The 21,222-nt window shown below is 37.4% G+C and overlaps 2 protein-coding genes across 2 annotated transcripts; both read right to left on the bottom strand.

Annotated features, from left to right (window-relative positions):
- Nucleotides 1–422: 422 nt before the first annotated feature.
- On the bottom strand, nt 423–4,813 carry cdadc1 (cytidine and dCMP deaminase domain containing 1). The gene is made up of 11 exons (XM_079264039.1): nt 4,687–4,813; nt 4,312–4,412; nt 4,049–4,226; nt 3,465–3,762; nt 3,048–3,254; nt 2,842–2,939; nt 2,354–2,403; nt 1,266–1,435; nt 992–1,181; nt 833–878; nt 423–660 (listed from the first exon to the last, which is right to left on the bottom strand). Exons 1-11 carry the CDS (start codon nt 4,784–4,786, stop codon nt 563–565), a joined length of 1,536 nt encoding a protein of 511 aa, XP_079120165.1. The 5' UTR covers nt 4,787–4,813; the 3' UTR covers nt 423–562.
- Nucleotides 4,814–6,118: 1,305 nt separating this feature from the next.
- LOC306773772 (RCC1 and BTB domain-containing protein 1-like) lies at nt 6,119–16,295 on the bottom strand. Its single transcript, XM_079263674.1, has 13 exons — nt 16,240–16,295; nt 15,100–15,373; nt 14,480–14,630; nt 13,476–13,642; nt 12,386–12,544; nt 12,163–12,270; nt 11,669–11,811; nt 11,324–11,387; nt 10,296–10,422; nt 10,074–10,200; nt 9,173–9,324; nt 8,960–9,090; nt 6,119–6,953 (listed from the first exon to the last, which is right to left on the bottom strand). The coding sequence occupies exons 2-13, from the start codon at nt 15,223–15,225 to the stop codon at nt 6,813–6,815; spliced, it is 1,596 nt and encodes a 531-aa protein (XP_079119800.1). The 5' UTR covers nt 15,226–15,373; nt 16,240–16,295; the 3' UTR covers nt 6,119–6,812.
- Between the last annotated feature and the right edge of the window lie 4,927 nt (nt 16,296–21,222).

Genomic DNA, 21,222 nt, shown 5'->3' with positions numbered 1-21,222 from the left:
CTTACTGAGGTTGCATCTTATTTCCGGCATAAATGGAATGGAAAAAAAAAAACTTTAAAAAAACAAACCACATTTCATTTTATTGGAATTAACTTCAGTTAAGGTGAAATTAAAACGATTCCTTCTGAAGTGTAGAAGACATTTAAAAATTCCCACAAGCTGCACAAATACGTCATTAAAATGACGTGTAACTATTAAACCTTATTCAACTCTGAGGAACAAAACACGCCTCTTCCTCTTAATTTAACAAAACAATTTCCACATGCTTCCAGTATTTTTGTCTTCTTACCCCACCAGTCCTCGCATACATAGAAAAATAAACAGCTACATCACAGTTCATATAACTACTTGCAATATATTATTTTTTAGGGTATTGATTTCTTACCTTCTTTCTGTAAATAATTTTTCATAGATGGGTCCCTTTAAGACTCCAGTTTTGTGGAACAAACTTGATAATTTAGCAATTTAACAACTGCAGCTGTAAAATATCAAATATGTAGCACAGTCTGTAAAAACATCTTCCCGTGATAGATTTGTCTGTTCGTCAATCGACGGCTAATGCTCAGCTAACAGGAGAGTCGCTGCAGCTTTTGGTGCACAGCCTCTTGTTTTTGTAGCTTTCCTGCTCCGTCTGTCTGCCGTGCTTCCCAACGCAACCGTCTGCAGGGAGAGACAAATTAAAATGACTTATTTTAAAACAAAACTCACGACCCCTCTTCATATTTTATCTGTCTTGACACTTTTCTAGTATCACGTATAAAGATCATAATGGGAATCAGGATACGTTTTGTGACATATAAAAACAATAAAAAGGTAACAAGATGCAACTTACTGGCAAGGTGAGAGGACACTGAGGAAAGTGAAGGGCTCCTTTGCCACTGTGAAGAAAGAAAATGTCAGACCTGAGGTGAAAACTTCCCAAACTAATCCCTGCTGGAACATAAATACAAATATATATATGTATATAAAAAAAAAAAAAACATGAACTCACAATGAACTTGTTGATATCTTTCAGCAAGCTAAATCTCAGGTAGGAAATGTCTCCTTTGTCTTTGTCCCTGTCCTGGTCTGAGGTGTAGATGTGTGTGATCCCAGCTCCTCTGATCAGCGGGACACACTCATCACAAGGACATTTGGTTACAAACAACATGGCTGGCTCCTCTGGTTTGATATCTCGCATCCTAAAAGCATCATGGGAAGGCTTTAGTAAAACAGACCAGACAAGTGGCTGCAAAGCTCGGAGGTGTAAATCATTCAGTTTGTACCTGAAGGTGAGGGCGTTCTGTTCTGCATGGATGATGAATCTGTATTTTCGTCTCTGACGGTCCTCCTGCTTGTTGTCCATCTGGGGATATTCGGCGTACTTTGAGCCAGCAGGGTAAGCGTTGAACCCACAACCCACCAGATACAGACGCCCTGTTCCACTACAGCCGGCCTGGAGCAAAAGAAAGCAATTTAAAGCAATTTGAAGAACAACATAATTCACTCTCTAAAGCATGAACAAAAGAACAATGCCACATTTTTACCACATGCAATATTTGACTTTTACAGGCATGAACAGAGACACTTTTCTTTGTCTTTAATAATATTATATTTTCTATTTAGTTTTTAAACTAAATATAGATATGTATATATAGATGTGTGTGTGTGTGTGTGTATATATATATATATATATATATATATATATATATATATATACATATATATATATATATATATATATATATACATATATAGATATATATATATAATTGTTGTTGTTTATTGTTTTATTGTTCAGCACTTTGGGCAGCTGCTGCTGTAAAAATGTGCTATATAAATAAACTTGAACTTAATCTTGAACTATTATTATTATTATTATTATTAATAGTCTTTAAATAGGTGTCCACTGTAGTGGACATGATGCATCAAAGCGTTAATAAATAAGGAAATAAATAGGTAAATAAATATAAATCATCTTCAATAAGAGTTCATTTTAAATATATTTGATTTGAACAAATGTTACATTTTTCACTTGAAATGTATTATTTAAATACTGAAGAGCGACATTGTAGCACCCCCTGCTGATGAAGGTGTTCACAATTTAATCAAAGATTTGGAGTCAGTATTAGATCATGGACAATGACTTTGGGAAGGTTTGACAGAAAAAGTAAGAAAAGAAAGAAAGAAAAAAAAAAAAAGAAATCACTATGTTAACATAATCTGTCATGAATCAATTTATTTATTCCTGTTTGGATGTGAACAGAGTAGGATGATCGATCAGTCTCTAACCATCATATAACGTGAAAGGAAAAAGTAAAATTCTAATCCTGAGATCAATAAGTTAAAACAAAAGAAGGAAAAGCAAACTTACAGACTTTCCTTTCGCCCAGATAACCGCGCCCACACCCACCTTTGGGTCTTCTATAATGACACATAAAAAGACATTTTAACTGATGACAACTGCATCTGTTGCCTCAAACCTTTAAAAACCTGAGATTAATTGCAAAGTTTCTTGTTAATAATTACTAGACTCTCTTAGAATAAATATCAAATTAAGCATGCTGCCTTTGATCACTTGACAGTAACATAATCTAATCTGTAACAGTGATTCTATGGCCATAAGCAACCAGAACTAAACAGTAACCTCTGGCCAACTTGATAAACACATTACGACTCATTATTTACTCTAATCACTGAATATAACTCAACTGTACTGGTTAAACATTAAATTGTGATTTATATTTATTTATTACAGTCCCTTTCCTCTCTCAGATCTATAACAAATCATGACTGAATCAACCCAGCCTCTGGTATTGAGACAATTTTATGCAACAGGTGAAATAAATGAATAAAACAGACCGGTTCTATAAGCCAGCAGCCGGGCCTGGATGATGCAGTGGCGAGCCACCTCTTGAGACGCTTCCTCATGATGAGGAAGCGAGGTTTCCAACTGCTCCCTGGATGACAACAATTATAAAATCAGCATCAACTAACTTGGTGATGACAATACAAAGATGTGCATTCAAAAGTAAAGAGAAAATAAAAGAAGTGGAAGTGCTTCCAACCTGTAGAAACCACAGTTCTGCTGCGGCACACCAGCTGCCACGGCAGCCAGAACCTCCACCAGCTCCCTCATGTTCTGTCTCAGGTTGGAGAAGTAGGGCTCCACGCAGAAGTTCTCCAGTCCCATTTGGATCAAAATATGCTTGTGCTGATGAGATGTAGCGACCAGGAAATGTCTAGAGAAATGTCTCAGGTGTTTTACGCGCTCTCTGTAAAGCATAACAGATATCCCTTCAATTCCCTTCATTTCAATCTTGTTGTTTTTTTGTTTTTTTTAAACTACATTTTCTCTCCAAAAACAGCTTCGGTACAGGATAATTATCACGTTCATCACTCCTGTTTCTACATATGTAGCAAAACCTTCCAACAGCTTCACATTACAGCTGCAGTTACAAAAGTATGCAGGCACAGTGGAGTACCTGTTGAAGACTTCCTCTGTGTTCAGCTCTGGGTCATCATCAGTCAGTCTCTCCATAAAATCACACTCTCTGGACGTCTCGTAAACAAACTGCACCAGGCCAGGTGCCAGCGGCTGCAGCTGCACGCAGATGTGAGGACGGCTGTTGGACTTCAGCTTCTCTGTTGCCACGGCATCCAGCGCAGCCTCTTCTGTGATGGAGTGAGGTGGGCTGTGGGAGTTTGTTTGGTTTTTAGATGCAGGCGTCAGCATACTGATCTCAGGGTCCCCGGGCCAGAACAAGATCTGACTGACTCCAGCTAAAGGTGAGCAAACAGCATCATTAAGTTTATTTCTGAGTTAGACACATATTCCAAAGTCCATCATATTGCTAACAGTTCAATGTCTGAAAAGGCAGCATGACAGTGATGTTACAGCAGTTTATAACCCATCAAATACTAAAAACAATGATCATCATTTCATTGTTAAAGTGGGTTTTCAGGTGGAAGGACTGCACCACATTGCTTGTGCATCCAGACGATACCATTTAAAACACTTTATTATCACTTTTTCCAACTTTTTTCAGTCACCTCCATCCTTCCTTACCATTGATGATCATCTTGAGGCAAGTTGCGCAAGGCCTTCTTGAGAAATACAACTGACAGTCGGCCAGATTGGCACCATGTTGGATGATGGCTGCCTGTCCAGCGTGAAGGTCAGTTCCTGAACAATGGAGTCCAACCACCTTGTCTTCCCGCACCACCACCAGACCTGTGCCATGAATCTGAAACATAATAGATTTAAACACTAACAAAAAAAAAACAAAAAAAAAAAATCATGCAAAATTTCAACTTAGCTTTTATTCTGACCTGAATACTGTCATCTTCCTCAAGTTGCTCCTGTGGAAACAACTCCATCCACAAGCTCAACAAAGTAAACAGGTTTATCTTTGATAACCTGGGGCCATGACCTGATTAAAGACACATAATAAACAGAATAGATGAAAGATGAGTTACTCTGTTCATGTTTCATTTTAGGCTGCAAACTAAATGCTTTTTTTTTTATATCACAGCAGCAAATAAAGGCTATTACTTCTGCTAACACAGATAAATAAATAAACAGTATTAAGTGTAAATAAATTGTGTCTCTAATGGACCAACTTTACCACTTGTCTCTCATAAAGTAGCTGCTATATGAGATGTAGATGTACATACATTAGATGATTTTTCCTCCACCTGTCTCACCTTGTATTTTGCTATCAGTCTGGATACAGCTATCTCTCATCTCTCGACAGGGACCGGAACGGCCCGGTTCGACTCGGTTCCAATTTTCGCTATGTTCCATTCGAATCACAAGCTAGGACTGGATATCAAGCGTCCCGGCTGTCAATATCACAAGAGGAAGAGGTTTCAAGGAGAATAACCATTAGAAAATAAACAATTTGTGGAAGAACTAATACTACTTCCGGTTAAGGCTTTCAAAATAATACGCAAACGCAATTGCTTTGACAGGAATTTTATTTAACTTCATTGAAACAGTCATAACCTAAACTTGCTAAAATGCAAAGCGAAATATTAATTTTTACACTCCATTTACTGTGACTATAAGTAAATGGTAAATTAGCTCCTGCTACTTTAACCTGTAGTTAGTGGCACAAGTTTAGCGTTTACAAGTTAGCAGCAATATGTTTCAACATTTATTTTAAGTCACGTGTATTTTATGACATTTAATGTATTTGTCTTTCACGTATAAAATCTTTCAGTCGTACACAGTATTCTTTTTAAACTATATAAAATGGGAAACTTGAAGTGCTTCTGTCACTGAACTGGCTAACGTTGGTTAGCTTAACAGTTGTCAGTCATTTCCGCAAATATTTAGTGACGTTGATAAGTGGGCGGAGTCTTTGTTGCGGCATTGAAACCTGATCAATAAAAACTTCAGTTTCGTTTCTGGAGGAAGTCTTTCTGCAAAAAAGACAGATGTAAATTCAATGCAGAAGAATATTGTTCATACAAAAAATAATATGCATCCAGTTTCATTAAATTTTAGGTCATTTATTTGAAACAGCTTGACAATTAGAAAAAAAAAACATAAGAACAAAAGCTATGTAATTGAAACAAGCAGTAATAAAAATCCTAACACTTTGTGTTAGTAGTTACTAACTGCATTTATGGAGCTTTTAAAAAGCATAACAAAATTATATTCCCCTACAAAGCAAGATAAAGAAGGAAGATTGTGGTTCATGCTCTTATTTACATAACACTATGAACCAAAACCACATTTCATTCAAGCAATAATTACAACTGAAAACCACAATATGTGTGAAATCGTTTTCCACCATGAAAAAAACCCTGATGTATTTTAATCTTTAATCATAAACAAGTCAACTCCACCTAAATAAGGAGTGGTCATCAAGCTTAAGTGTATCAGGAAACAAAAACTTAACAGAGAAACAGAAACCGATCTCACCAGTCTTGCTGCAGGATGATCAGGCCATCAAACTCTTTTCCAACCACACCCACTGATGCAGCAGAAAGGGCAGGCCAAGACATGCAGGTCATATTTTGGTCATAACTCAAAGCCAAAAAAACTTAATGCAAGATAAAAGCTTACAAAAACTGTAACAGCACATACAATTCTAACTGCTGCTGTCTGTGCAAAATACTTCAACCTAAACCTCCAAATTAACACCTTAAAAAACTTTTAAAATACATTATATGTTTTACAGAACAATCAGCCATTTTTCCTCAGAAGCCACAAAGCAAAGGAGAACTTTCCTAAATGGTTCTGAACTCCCAAAACTGTACAGAACAGGAACAACAGTCACCCAGGGATGCACAACACCCACAGTATCATCTGCATTGTAAGGTAAGACACTACCAGATGGAATGAAACAGAAAAGAGTACAAATACATATCAGTATAGTGGTACTTAGCCAGTCTGTCAGTTAAAGAAATACCACCATTTCTTTCAGCTCCTAATCAAAAACACAGATACTTCTTTGGAATATCATTCTACTACATTTTGGTCTTAAACGTGAAATTTGTTGTGAAGTCAAACAAGAGTGCCCAAGAAAAACAGCAATTCAAGAACACGCAGCATTAAAATATTCATAAGCATGCAAATTCCACAGGTACTGGCCAAAGTGCTAAATTTAGAACTGCAGATAATACAGGTAGTCTGCAGTTCATTGTGTGCAAGATGCTGGACACTCCAGTGAATATAGAGGAGATGGGCTGCTGCTGTGCCCTGACATGGGTCAGGATTTTTAAAGCTGCAGTTCATTCTGCTGCTGAAGCCATGACACTGTTGCTCCCACTAGCGCAGAATATCCTGCAGTTTCTAAACAGCAGGAAAGGGAGAGCACATCTCAGTTTTTGAAGGCTCCGCAGCGGCTGGCTTTGCCGATGAACTCCTTGAGCATCGCTCCATCCGTTTCCCAGAAGGCCTCGGTCTGAGTCACCTGAGTGAGATGGTTTATGCAAAACCTGAAGCAAAACTTCTCAAGGTCCTGGAAAAACAACACAAAAAGAAATTAGAATACAAAAAAAGCTGATCAGTTTGGTTAAATAGATATTATTGATATGTAAATTATTACATTCAGCAGTTGTTCGGATGATATTTCATACAATTGTTACCATCGAAGAATGAAGTGCCAGCATTGTACATGTTAAGCAATTCTATAGAATGACAAGTTTTTAGGCAAAGTATGACATATTCCTGTTAAACACTTTATCCAGGCATTCTATAAAAATGTCTTGACATGATAAAGAATGACAAACACACTTTAGGTAATGTGTAAAATGTGGACATTGGACGGGTCTACAACAGCTAATGCTGTTATTTTGACGGCACAGGAATCTACGCTGTCCTGTTTCTCGTTTCGACGTTCTGAATCAGATGACAGGGAATTATTCTGATAAGCGTGGTGCACTTATCGTGGTAGAAATGACTCTGTTCTGTATCTATCAACACACTGAACTTTGCAGCTGGATGAGGAACCTAAAGCAGAGTTTAGAGAATGAACAGCCAGCAAGGCGAGTGGAACAAAGTGGACCACAGCACGTGGAGCATAATTCAAAAGGATGCAGCAGGCTGCTTAAGGGAGGCAGTAGCAGATGGAGAAGCTGCAGTAAAAGTAAAACCTTTAAACAGGAGCAGAGATGTGATCTGAACTACATAAACCTCTCTGTAAATAAGTACGTAGTTGGTTGGTTCCTTTCGACTTCTCCCTCTGAAGGGATCGTCATGGCAAATCATCAATCACAGTTGAATTAGTACATGTTTTACACTGGATGCCCTTCCTGACATCTGCATCTATCCAAGCTTTGGACCGGCCTTCTAGAGAAAAACTGCATCCCCCATAGAGCTGCAGCAGCGTAGAGGGGGGAGGACTCAAAGCACCGACCATCAGGTCACAAAACAAGCGCTACCACCCGTTAATAAGTACTTAGTAAATAGTTATAAATATTGTTAGTCCTGTTACTGACAAATATTTAGGTGTTGGAAATTTATTAGTTTTGTACGTTTCTGGCAATTAAGCTACAACTGAATAAACAGACAAAAATACTCCTGTTTTTTTTTTTTTAAGATGTTGGACATTAAATTTAAAAAAAAAAAAAAAAAAAGCCAAATTTATAATTAACTGTATAAATAGTGTATTTTGGGGTCATGTTTGCCAGATTTCATACTTTGACCCAAACAATATTATAATTCACACATTATTTATAATAATTTAGGTATTTTTATAGACACACAAACACACACAGGGTGGGAAAATCGAATAAAACAAACAAAAAAAAAAATTAAAAAAAATCTGTATTTCTTTGCTTCACAACTTGAAAATCGATTTTTTTTCCCAAACAAATAAAAATAATCCATTATAAAATTTTTGTCATTCTTATTGTTTTTATTGATCTTTTTACTTGTCTTCTTGGGCATTATAGCAGCAGAATAGTAGTTCGGCTACTGTGTTGATTTTTCAAGAAAATGACGAGCAAAAAAAAAAAAAAAAAAAAGTTTAATCATTTATTTTGTTTTTAAATCTACAAAAATCAGCAATATTGAAGAATTGTGAGAATCGCAATATAAATTGAACTGACAGCCACATATTATACATATGTGTGTGTGTATATATGTATATATATGTATATGTATGTAAATATATATATATATGTAAGAAGTTCTATTGAAAAAAAAAAACTGCGAGAGCTGCTCACAGTATGGAAAATGATAATTCTTTGCAAAATGGAGAAAACACCCTTATGTAGCAAAATTGTGAATGTTTTGATAATGCAGTACATTAGATCACAATAGAATTGCAATAATGGACAGTTTAGAAAATTAATACTTCAGTTTCACATCAGTCCTAATCATACATTAAGAGCTTAGAGTATATCATCGAACATGGCTGCAGGTAGATGTGTGCATATGTTATTGTTATGATCATAATGGAAAACTAACCTTTCCAACTTCAACCCTGACGAGAGTAGAGAGCATGTGTCAGCCTAATATTACCTCTGCATCATACCGTATGGCGGCACACAACAGGGTGAAAGCGTTTTCCACGGTGATTCCTCTCTTGATGATTTGTTGACACAGACTTTTAAGCCGGTTTTCACAGTATGAGGTTGCCAGATCCAACAACCCTGCAGCCAACGCATAAAATACATTCCATAGAAATCCACGTGTCCAAACACACACTCACAAAAAGCACAAAAGCATACTAACCGATGGCGTCCTCAGGCGGCAGGTCAACAGTGTCTGTGTAGAGAAACTGCAGGAACGATCTGTAGACGGGATAAGAAAACTGGCTGATCTCGATCACCTCCTGCTGATCCTCTGTCCACTGGGAGCGGAACATTGAGCGGAAATGCTCACATCTACTTGCAAAGAGAAGATCATCATTTAGGCTTTTTAAGGCAGAGACAGGATCAGACATTGAAGTTGGCATCAAATGTCTAACCTAGTGGTTCCCATTTGTTTAACTTAATAACAGAAAATAGACTTTCCAAATACCACCGTATGATTGACATAATGAAAACACTGCAGAATAAGGCCGAACTTCATCGGGCACGCTTCAGACAGAGGTACGTTACTTCCAAATGAAAATATGAATTAACTTTAATTTAACTTTATTTGTATAGCAGTTTTCATTCAAAAGAATATCTAAATGCTTAAAAAAATAAAAACAGTTTCACATGTAAAAACACACACTTCCCCCTGACCACTAATGCCAAAATAAAAGCTAATAACTTTAGGATTCTGTTATCTGTATCCGGCTTGACACTGCTGGGATTTATGGCAGAGAGGTTGAAGCAATAATTGTAAAATGGTTTTATTACCCTGAAGGGTCATCACTTAGCAAAGGAATTATAACCTTACGGGGTCCGAGAATATTTTGGTTGTTTGAATACTTTTGATTTGGTCTTTATATACCCTGCACAAGAACGTTTCTTCAGGACAACATCAAGACGATCTGATCAATGTTTCCCCGCCAACTTATGAGGCACAAAATGCCAAATAATAAATATGGATGGAAAAATGTCATTGATGACAAAAAAAACAAAAAACAAAACAACACTTTTCCATTCAGTTAAAAAGAAAACAACATATTTTAAACCACACACACCTGATCTTCAGCACGGTCTTGTGAACATGGATGAACTTGCCATCAATGCTGAACTTGAGGTCAGCCGTTTCTGGACTGTCAAACTCTTTTCTGAGAGCCTCAGCAAGTGTCATGAAGTCATCAGACTCTAAATAAAAGAGTATTGTTCAGTACTTAGAGTAAAGGACAAATTTATTTTCACTCTCCATTCAGCAGAGGGGTGAGATCCTAACTCTCTCTCACCCATAGAGATGAGACGCCACATGACAGAGGGTGTAGCGAAGCAGGCGAAGACGTCGTCAGTGTTTGTGAAGTGTGTGAGGTGGGGCAGGACAATGGACTGGCCCCGGCACTGACCCCACATGTACACCTGGAAAACAACAACCACAACTTCAGAACTATGGACAGTTTTTATTCATTTTTGTTTATTTCAAACCTGCACACTTTACACAAAAAAACAAAAAGGCAAACTATATACATCAAAATGCATGGTTTGAAAAGGGAGTGGAAGAAGCAATGCTTTTAAATTTCCACATCCCCACCCACCAACATTCATCCATGCACAACACAGTAACATTAAGACGAGACAAATACACACAGACACAGGCCCCACCCTCTCCCACCACTACCCAACCCTCCATCTGTAATATACATCTACACAGTATACCCTCTTATGCTAACAGCATCGGTCTCTCTCCTCCTGATACCTCTTTATGGCTTCTTTTTTAAACATTCTTTTAAACTGAACAAGGTTTGTACAATTTTTAATTTCTTCTGCAAGACTGTTCCACAGAATGACTCCAATCACTGTGACACACACAGATTAGAGTGGTTCTTACTTTTGTTTGATACAATTTATGCTTTCCTCTTAAATTATGTTTAAATAAATACTGTTTTTTGAAACAGGAGTGTAATGGGGGGTAATTTAATATCTTTCTTGGTCTAGTTTTGCATTAAACAGATGATTGTGACCAAAATAATAACTTTAACAAGCAAGTAACAACAGATATTTGGGTGTTTAAGCCAAGTACTGTGCAATTAGAAGGAAATGAAGCACATGATTTTACAATTTATATTTATATATATATATATATATATATATATATATATATATATATATATATATATATATATATATTTATTTATTTATTTAAAAAAAAACAAAAAAACAACAACTTTCCCCTCTTTATTTTAAATGTACTTTTATACCATTATCCCTAAATCAAAACTTCACATATGCAATATGACAAATAAAATAAACGCATGTATACCTTCCCGTTTTGGGTCTTTGCTGCTGAGGTATGTGTTGAATGGCATGCTGCAACCTCTACAACCCTGCTGAATCAAATACATCAGTATCAAGAAAAGTTTTATCAACTATGTTCATACACATAGTTAAGACATTTTATTAACAGTAAATGCAAAACATTGTCACAGGGGAGCGAATGGCCTTTTAGTGCAGCAGTAACTGGTTTATTGTCTTGGTTTATAAAGAGGAAGAGCTCCTTTCCCCCTCTGAAAACACTTTATGAATGAGGTAGAAGGTGAAATATACAGCAAGGAAGCAGGAAGTTTACATTTTAACAGGATGGGAGAGATTTCCCTCACCACTGTACCTCTCTGTGTCAGCCATGATTTGCACTGGACTGAGGTTGTTGCTTTTGTTGCCAGTTCCCAGTTGACCGCAGGCGTTGGCTCCCCAGGCATACAGCAGCCCCTGATCTGTTAGAGCCAGGCAGTGTCCGTATCCTGATACAATCTGGAAAGCAAATGATTTAAGATTTAAGATGTTCAAATCAGTTCCACCATTACAGCAGAATTCCAGTGGATGTTTATCTATTAAATAAAAATGCTAAATATGTCTTCTTCAGCCTAAAAGCTGGATTCATGCTGGTGCAACGTCTGCTTAAGGTAGGGCTGATGTAGTTGATGCTGGTGATGTAATTCTGCGTAGCACCGGTGCACATAATGTCTGGAAGATGCCTTCGTGGACCTACACAGAGCCTACGGCAGAGACATCTTTTCCAACCTCACGCAGATGCCTCATATAAATCCACGTTAGGTTGCTTCTGATGCGAGGTAATAACCAGAAACAGATTAAGTGCCCTACCTGCTGAATACATAAGCCTTGAAGTGCAGTAAGGTGGCAAGGAGTCATCACATTTCCATTACTCCCAATACCCAACTGGCCATTTCCATTGTATCCCCAGGCATAAACCTGAACGCACACACACACACACACACACACACACACACACACACGCACACAATATAGCCCCATTAATAGCAGCAAGTTCACATGACTTCTTGGGAGATTAAAGTGTCTTTATCACCTCTCCATTGTCAACCAGAGCCATAGAGGAGGTCTGACCACATGTGATGCCCACCGCTGTCTTGCCCTGCAGGCAGCCGGAGACTCTCCTTGGGTAAGGCTGGTTGGATGTGGAACCTGTACCCACCTGGCCACAGCTATTATAACCCCATGCAAAGACCTACCAAAGAGATATAATACATTATGATGAGAGAAGAGACTATTTCCACTTCCACAGCAGTTCTGAAGTCGTTTTTTGTTTTCAGTGAGTCTTTGAACTGGTTGGAAGTACAAAGACTCACAACAGCTCTTAAACAGAACAGAGTTGTTATTTTCAGTACCGTGATCTTACATGTTTTGCAAAGAGGGCCTGTATTTATTAAAATACAGACACAAACATACATGCATATCACACACATAAATACCTAAACCCAACATGTAACAGTAACTTTAACATTTAAAACCAGAACTGCAACGCTGATCCTACATCAGCAGGTGTGAATGATGCTCTCACTGGGAGAAACTTGACCAGAGACTATTGTCTCTGGTCTATTTCATTGGCTTGATATGATGTGTTGAATTGTCAGAGGCATAACCTGGACAAATTAATCCTTCTGGTCATTTTAATGTTCTCTGTAGCCAAAAAACCAGTAGAACGGTCCATGCTGCTTGTAATGTTTAGTAACATCTGAAAAGGTAGCAGCCCTGCCTGTTTACCACACAGACACCCAGACTGATAAGCTTTAATTCCACTGGGTTAAAAATAAGCTGCTCAGAGACACCAGGAGACGGCTGATGAAGGTATTTGAAAAAAACAATCCAAGGCCAAACATAAAACACAAGCTGGGATCTCCAAAATGTTAGCAATCCAAAGATGCTCGCAATTTAGGTTAAAATTTTTTTTAAGCATATCAAGTTTTTCCACATGCTACAACTTGCCTCCATTTGTCTTTTCTGGATTGTTACATAATAAAAGGATTATATGTTGTTTTGTTTTCATTTTCTTATTGGATAATAATCGCAAAAAAAAAAAAAAAAAAAGCCGTTAACAAACAGTTAAAAAGGCAAAGGCATGCAAAAAATAGCATTTAAAATAATAAAAAGGTACTTGCTTCTCCATCCTGAGTCCGAGCCATGGAGTGATGTGAGCCACATGCAACTTCAACCACCTTCATGTTCTGTAGGTTGGCAGTGATCAACACTGGAGACAGTCCTTGGTTTGTTGTGCCATTCCCCAGCTGGCTGTAGCCGTTGTGTCCCCACGCAAACAGCTGGCCATCTGTAATAAATCAACAGAAAGACTGAACAATGTTCGCGCATTTATCCCCACATTCTCTCATATTTCTCAAAGTGAAATCCAAAGACTCAAACATTTTCATGAAAATAAAAATAAATAAAAATTTCTGCAATGACATTTTGAGGACCTCATCTGGTCTTCAAAATCTACGATCCTGCAATCTTTAGATGCAGCCTTTCTCCAGCACACCTAAATCAAATCATTCACATAACATATAACAAGCCAGTCGTTTGATTCAGGTGTGCTGGAGAAAGGATGCATCTAAAAGTTGCAGAACTTAAGCCACTTACATTAAATCTTAAAACAGACATTGCTGATTAAATAATTTAATTGAATTACATAATTTTAGGTGATATTTTGTTGTGTCATAATTTGGCTTCTTGATCTATTTTTATATGTATTTCATACATTTGTTTTTAAATTGATCTATTGGTTCAGATACAATGTTTACATTTTTTTTGTAACTCTTTTATGTATGCGGACCCCAAGAAGAGTAGCTACCACCTTTCTGGTTCCACATGCAGTTTCCTAAACTGACTAAATCAAATATGACGGTGCTACAAAGATCCAAAATGTTTTGTTGTCGTGTTTTACACAAAGATGGCAAATGAAAGAAATACAATCAGTTTCTGTTGTAGCCTTTAATCAAACAAATCTGTATTTTTATAGAAGCAGTGAACATTTTTTCTGTTTCTGACTGGATCATCCAGGTCACATGTTAATACCAGATCTGAACAGGACTTTCAGTGTTTCAGTGTTTAGATAGATACTGAGCCTCAAGGCTTTGCGCTGGGGTAAAAACAAAAACTAAAAACATACCCTCTGTAGCCAACAGTACATGGGGCCCACTGCCATAGCTGAGGCTAATAACCTTCTTCCCTCCCAGTGAATCCAGTTTCTTTGGAACAATAGTGTTTGCAATGTCTCCTGTACCGAGGCAGCCACTGTAGTTCAACCCAAACACAAACACCTGGAAAATAATCAAACATACTTAACTGGATACGTATTAAAGAATGAGAAACCAATGTCCCTAATAACTGTTTCACTACTTAAAATACCAGTATTATGAACCACTTCCCCAGTGTAGTTTTATTCAGAAGTGTACAGCAAATAATATTGTTGATGGTGAACCACTGTTGAACTGATAATCCAATAAATTAAAACAGCTCTGGATTTTTTGTAGCATCCTATTGGACCTCAACCCTTTGGCTATTGTTTAGGGTCCTAAAATACATCAGAATTAAATGCTAGATTCTGTTTTGATTTGTTAAGTACCTTACACCAGCATACATAAATAAATCACATGACAAACACTTCCATCTGTAAAGGCCTCTCGTTCTACTAAGAGTCTTTTAAAGAAGGATTAGAAATAAACTATAATACTAAAAATTAGAATGACAATAAGTTCCAACAGAAAAGCACAGTGAACACAAACTCACCTCGTTTCCATGTGTGATGTAGATTGCTTCACTACCAAAGAGTCCAAAGATACAAGCTTGTCGGATAGCAGCTTGTTCCTCTCTGCTTAACAGAGAAAACAGGGGCCACTTACTGACATCTGCCATGACCCTTCCAAAATTCAGCCTTCCTTGTTGACAAGGAGAAGTCCTCAGGGATGATGGGGGAGAAGAGGGTGGAACAGGAGGTGGGGAGTCAGGGGAAGGGAGGAAATTAGGAGACAGGGAGCAAGGAGCAAGATCATCCCCGCTGACACTGCAAATGGCACAAGAGAAGAAGCGGTTGAAGGTAGAAAACCTCTATTCTCTAGAGTGATATAAATAAATACTGTTCCTTTATGAAGATCTTACCAAAAATAACTCATGAATGCATTGCAAGGCTGATATATACCTGTATACACACAGGGATGCATTAAAACTACATGCAAAATAAACTGAATCTACATCTCTATGTTAGGACCTTGCGACCGTCTCAAAGAAATTGTGTTTGTTTCTTTTTTTTTCAGCTTTTAAGGAAGAAAAATGAAGCATTTTCAGTTTTAAGCACTCATCTGATGGCATACAATGAAAGCACCAAAAGTATTCTATTATTACTGGGAACAATGAATACTTCATTTGGTAACTAAAAGAAAAAAAAGCAAACAAAAACAATCTCACAGTTTTATGACTGGTTATGTATAATGTTAGCCAATCTCTACTGAACACAAAACCAATGAGACCTTATTTAATACATGCGTTTTATGTTAGGAGGTAATCCTAAAAATATTCTTTTTCTTATGTCAATCAGTCACAACATTACTAGTATGGAACTATGCTAAGAAATTTCAGTCACAAAAAATCATTTCCACCAATTGACAACTTTCAACTTTTTTTTTTTTTAAATTTCACATAACTTTATAATTGAACTTTCCTTTTAATCAGTCCTGTGAAGGACCATGAAAAGCTTAATCCAAATGTGAAGCTAATAGCCTAATTAAGCGCTTTTCTTCGCTCTTCCTACCTAAAATATCGCTCCATAACAACGAGTCAACTGCGAACAGACAGACAGGAACATTTCAGCACAATAACATCACGAGGAGAAAAGTCTAATCCATAAAAACTTTGAAAACCGCGTGGAAATACCTGAGTGAAATTGTTGACCCGGTGTTGTCAACAGAGAAGAGCTTTTCTTCTTCTTCTTCTTCTTCTTGTTTGTCTTCTTCTTCGTCTTCCTTCATATCCGGCAAACGAAACACAGCATTGGTGAAGTGCTGCCACCTCTGGAAAGGTGCCATATTGCAACAATTATTATTGCAATTTCAACTTTGGTAGCACATCTGATTTAGATCAATTAAAGTGCTTGTCTAGCCTTTTCAAGCATGGTAATGTGTCAGGCTGTGTTTGGTTTGTTAAAGCAGGGTTACTTCTAAAACATGCAGGCAGGGAGTCTTTGAGGAACAGGGTTGGGAAACACTGTTCAAAATAACATATTAGCTCACCATCAGATATGGTGGCCTTTAAACTATGCACTGTTCCTTAACTCCTAAGTCAGGAATGTCATTGTTAAATATCAGGCCATTTTTAAAGTAGATTCAATAAAATTTTGGTAATGATTTTATAAACACAAGTAACACAAGTGTTTTCATATTTGTATCACTCAGACTTATTGTAACTGAAGGTATCAATTCAGTCTGCTTTAGCTTGAACAAAAATGAAAGGACTCAGAATATTCTCCCTTTTATATAAAAGAAAAGCTAAGGCTTTCCAGAATTGTCTTGCAGCCTTCATCAGTTTGCATTTCAGGAGCTGCAGCGCTACATCTCAGGAGTTGGTCTGAGCTCTCCTTGGTGCTCAAGGGGTGAGAGGTTCATGACATCTACGATTAAAAAAACAAACAAAAACAACACATATTTTTAATATTCTTCATAATTAAACCATGGTTATGGGGTATTTATAGTGATATAAAAAACTAAAGTGTGAGAATTCAAAACAAATCATCTTTAACTAAACATCTTTTGTCAGACTCATTCAGCTTCGTAATACTGGATTTATGTAGGCTGATGTGTTTGCCACTAATAATCTAAATAACTTTTTGGCCAGCCAAATTTTATACTCATTGAATGGGTAATTTTACAGTCATATCTGAGAAAAAAATGGCAGTAACTTCACCCTTCCCTTTCACATGTAGTTCACCTCTATGAACAGCAGGGGGGGCTCTGTCACACGGTACTGAGCTCCCATCAGAGAAATAATCCAGGCAGAGATGGGTGATAATTGCTTGTCGTCAAAGCGGATACAAGATCAGATACAAGTTTATAAATGGTTCTGTTCAATTGATTTAATGACACTGACCATCATCCTTCCTATTCTGTAATGACCAGAGGGGAAAGGTTTAACTAAACAGGGAGATAATCTGTGTCAAATCTAAAAAAAAGTTAATTGTAAACTCTTGTCTTGTAAATTGTTTTATTTCAGATTGGATAAAGGCATCAAATTCCAGCTTTAAAGACAGGCACATTATTTCTGATTTGATGTTTTTATTTATTGCTACCAACAGTTGCCTATACTTGTGTTACAGTCAGTTGTGGTTTGGCTGGCAGACACATGATATTCCCTGGATGCTGGTCATAATGGGATTTTCACTCCAAGCCAACAGATCAGTACATCCACAATCTCATGCAAACCCGCTTTTCAAAATCCTGTTGTCCAACACAGACTCTCAGTCGACAAATCTGCCACTTAGAAGAAAGCGCCATCGGTTGGGGGATTATAAACCGTCTGTTTATGTGCCAGATATTTTACATTCTGCTAAAGCAGCGGATGTGAGCCACTCCAGTGGCAGTACATGATGATTTCCCTCTTATTGTTTTTCCTTTCCCCAATCCATTGCTTGTGTGTTTATGCTGTATAAATACTTCCTTCTGCTTTCACACTGAGCTGCAGCAGCTTTTTCATATGTCCTCTTTGATGAAAGCAATTTCAGAAGACTGGAGCTCCTCAAAACAAAGTTTGTTTCAGGGAGTTTGATGAATAGGTCAGAATTTTATGTGCCTGACAAATCAGTCTTGTTATAGCTTACTGAAAGAGAGTCTGATTAATTATCATGGCTTCTTATGACTAATGGTATACAAGGATATAAGTAACATTACATTTCTTCAAGCCCTAACTTTTCGCATGATCCGCTTTGAAACCTTGACTTCAAACTTGAAATTTAACCTTTTCTTTGCTAGAACACCTGTGTTTGGATTGTTCTCTTTCTCTGGCATTTAAGTCGATATTTTCCTTTTACAAAAGTTTAGAATTACTTCTTCCTGAAATGAACGGAGAAAAAGGACCCAAAAGCAGCACAAGAGATCCAGACAGGTTAACAGTCTTTATTTAACCACTTGGTAGGACGTTCAGTGCTGGGGTTGAACGCTAGTTCCCAACATGCCCAGCAGAATATATTTCCTCTGAGCCAACAGACCAGGTGAATAACACAATGTGATGACAGAAGAATATCCACTAACTCACTGGTGGTTGTCCTCCAGGACAGAAACCCAGTAACCACTGGGGCGCAGGCTCCTAAGACGAGACGCTGTAGTCGGGGACCGATCAGGTTGGTAACGGGCAGGCAATTCAGATAGGAGTGCTGGAAGGTCAGGCATGAGAGCAATGACAATCTGGCAGCGAGTGAATGGTGGAAGCTGCATATATACACATGTGTAATATGTATTATTATTAGCCTGCAGGCTGAACTGATGGGGATGATGAACAGGTGGCAGGTGAGGGCAGTAAACTGATTAGGGGTGTGGCAAGCAGCAATGCAGAAGGAAGCAGGGTTGATTGTGACGGTTTCATCTACAATTAACAATCTGTCCTGGTCCAGATAAAGCCAAACAGACTCAACCATGATACTGCCACCACCATGTTTTACAAGTAGTGTAAAATTCTTTTGCTTGAACCCAATAATTGCCTTTTGTCTTGCCCTTGGTATAGGTCTTTTCCACTTTATCAAAGTGTAAACCTGCAGAGATTAGCAAAGTATGAACTCTGTAACATTGTCCAATATGAGGGAGAGGTTAAGTTGCTTAAATTTCACCCTGTGGGTTCTTTTACATGATCCTTGTTGGTTAATCGCTTCTGATTAGGACTTGATTTTCTCTGCTTGTACTCAATCTGTCTGACTCAGATTGGACAGGGGGTCTCACCATTCAAGTGATTTTGTCAGGATGTGATGTTTTGTGTTCTCTTTAGTTGCTAGTTTCCTGTTTTAGTTTTTGTTTTCCTGGTTTAGTTCCCTGATGTCTAGTTTCCTGTTTTGCTTTCCTGTTCATCAGTTCACCTGAACCCATTAGTTAAGTCATTCCACCTGTGTCTTGTTCTGTTTGTGTGTGTGTGTATATATACAGCTTGGCTTCTGTTTCTAGTTGCTGGATCATTGTGTTTCATATGTTTTTTCTGCCTTCGGTTTATTCCCAGATTATAATCTCTTAGTTCTGCATCTCTGACTCCCTTCTCCTGCATTTGGGTCCACACCTCTACCACCACCACTTGTGACAAATTTAGAAAATTTTCCAGTTTGACGAGCATAAACATTTTTCCAAGATCCCTAGAAATGTACCTTAATCAAGCAAAGCACTTCCACAGCCTAAGCTCAGACTCAGACGCCTGTTTTCTGAATATAACTGGATCCCCCCCCCACTCCTAGTCATCGTTACATCAACTGAAAATATAATCCTGATACTACATTTACCGGCGGTGCCGGTAAAACTGGCTGCGGGGCCTACGAGGCTTCAGTTCGGTTCTGTAAACTTGCCATAAATGTTAAATGTCTGTATGTCAAACCTTGGATGAGCTGGCTTGAACCTTGAATTGCGCATTGGGGATGAATAAAGTATCTTTGATTGATTTGATTTAATTTGATGTGACATGCTATTAAAACAATGATATTTTTATGCTGTGGTGTATACTTAGACTGTTGTTAGTTTTGTTTCAGTAAATCGTTTAAGATAATCATTATATGATTCTAATTAAATTTTCCAACATTCAAAATGTAATTGTGTAGCATGAAATTTTTACATTTCCTGTAAAAACTTTACTTTAAAGTGAATTATTCCTAACATTTTGTGAGTTGTGTACAATGCAGTTCTTTAACAGCAAAATACTTAGTGACATTACTGAGAAAGCTGCTGAAACAGGGCACTATCTTTTATTTGTTATAGGAAATTCAGTCAAACATTATGTTGGTTTGACATAATGGCTTTCTATGGAGGGAGACTAAATTCCTTTTCAAGCTTTAAACGGAGGTCATTAAATAAAAATCAAATCAAACTTTATTTATATAGCACTTTTCAGATGAAACTGACTCAAAGTGTTTCAAACAAAGCCCCACAATGTTCATATTTATACAACCACTTCCTTTCTTTAAACAGATTTCTTCCATTTTGAACTTTTAAAACCCAAAATTTCATTTTATGGTAGTTTGGCAACAGAAATGATTCACTTTGCAAACATAAAAACAATTTGTTGTTAATGCCATTTCTTTTCCACAACTTAACTACTTTTTTAGGCTTTAAATAATTAAATAGTCTGATTTTAAATGCAAATGAACCTAAATGTAGGTTGTGTTTTACATCATCTCTCTCTGCTAATTGAAGAATTTAATGAACATGTGGATCCAGTTAATAGCTTGCCAGTTTTTTTTTCTTTTCTTTTATCTGTTTTAATTTAGAAAAATACATTGTAACAGTGTTTTTCAATCACTGTGCCATGACACACTAGTGTGTCGTGAGAGATTATCAGGTGTGCCCTGAGAAATTACCCAATTTTCACCAAATTGGTCTAAGAAGCAACTCTCTGTTCATCCAAACAGGTCCGAGTGAAGGACAGTAAAATTCCTTTTTCTTGTGTTTATCTGATTTCTATTCAAGAGGCTTTAACAAGATGGACTTTATATTGATTATATGGACTTAAAAAAAAAAAAAAAAACATTTATGTTTGTGGTTGGTTTGTGATTTTTCAGAGAAAAAAAAGTGTGCCTTGGCTCAAACAAGGTTGAAAAACACTGCATTAGTAACACTGCAGCCTAGAAAGCTCGCGTGTAAGTCAGTAGGATAAGTGAGCTGTGCGCTGATAAGGTTTCCC

Source organism: Telmatherina bonti, assembly GCF_933228915.1.
Source record: "Telmatherina bonti genome assembly, chromosome: 24".
Taxonomy (NCBI): domain Eukaryota; kingdom Metazoa; phylum Chordata; class Actinopteri; order Atheriniformes; family Telmatherinidae; genus Telmatherina; species Telmatherina bonti.
The sequence above is the reverse complement of the archived record's forward strand: the minus strand, read 5'-3'. Positions and strand labels throughout refer to the sequence as shown.

Excerpts from the sequence above, each read along its gene's own strand:
- LOC306773772 (XM_079263674.1), bottom strand. The coding sequence starts at position 15,225 with ATGGCAGATGTCAGTAAGTGGCCCCTGTTTTCTCTGTTAAGCAGAGAG. Across the intron at positions 9,325-10,073 it reads AAGACCGTGCTGAAGATCAG|ATGTGAGCATTTCCGCTCAA; the intron begins GTGTGTGTGGTT and ends CTTTGCAAGTAG. Across the intron at positions 9,091-9,172 it reads GCCGCCTGAGGACGCCATCG|GGTTGTTGGATCTGGCAACC; the intron begins GTTAGTATGCTT and ends CGTTGGCTGCAG.
- cdadc1 (XM_079264039.1), bottom strand. The coding sequence starts at position 4,786 with ATGGAACATAGCGAAAATTGGAACCGAGTCGAACCGGGCCGTTCCGGT. Across the intron at positions 4,227-4,311 it reads AGGAAGATGACAGTATTCAG|ATTCATGGCACAGGTCTGGT; the intron begins GTCAGAATAAAA and ends ATTATGTTTCAG. Across the intron at positions 1,436-2,353 it reads TCTGGGCGAAAGGAAAGTCT|GCCGGCTGTAGTGGAACAGG; the intron begins GTAAGTTTGCTT and ends CTTTTGCTCCAG.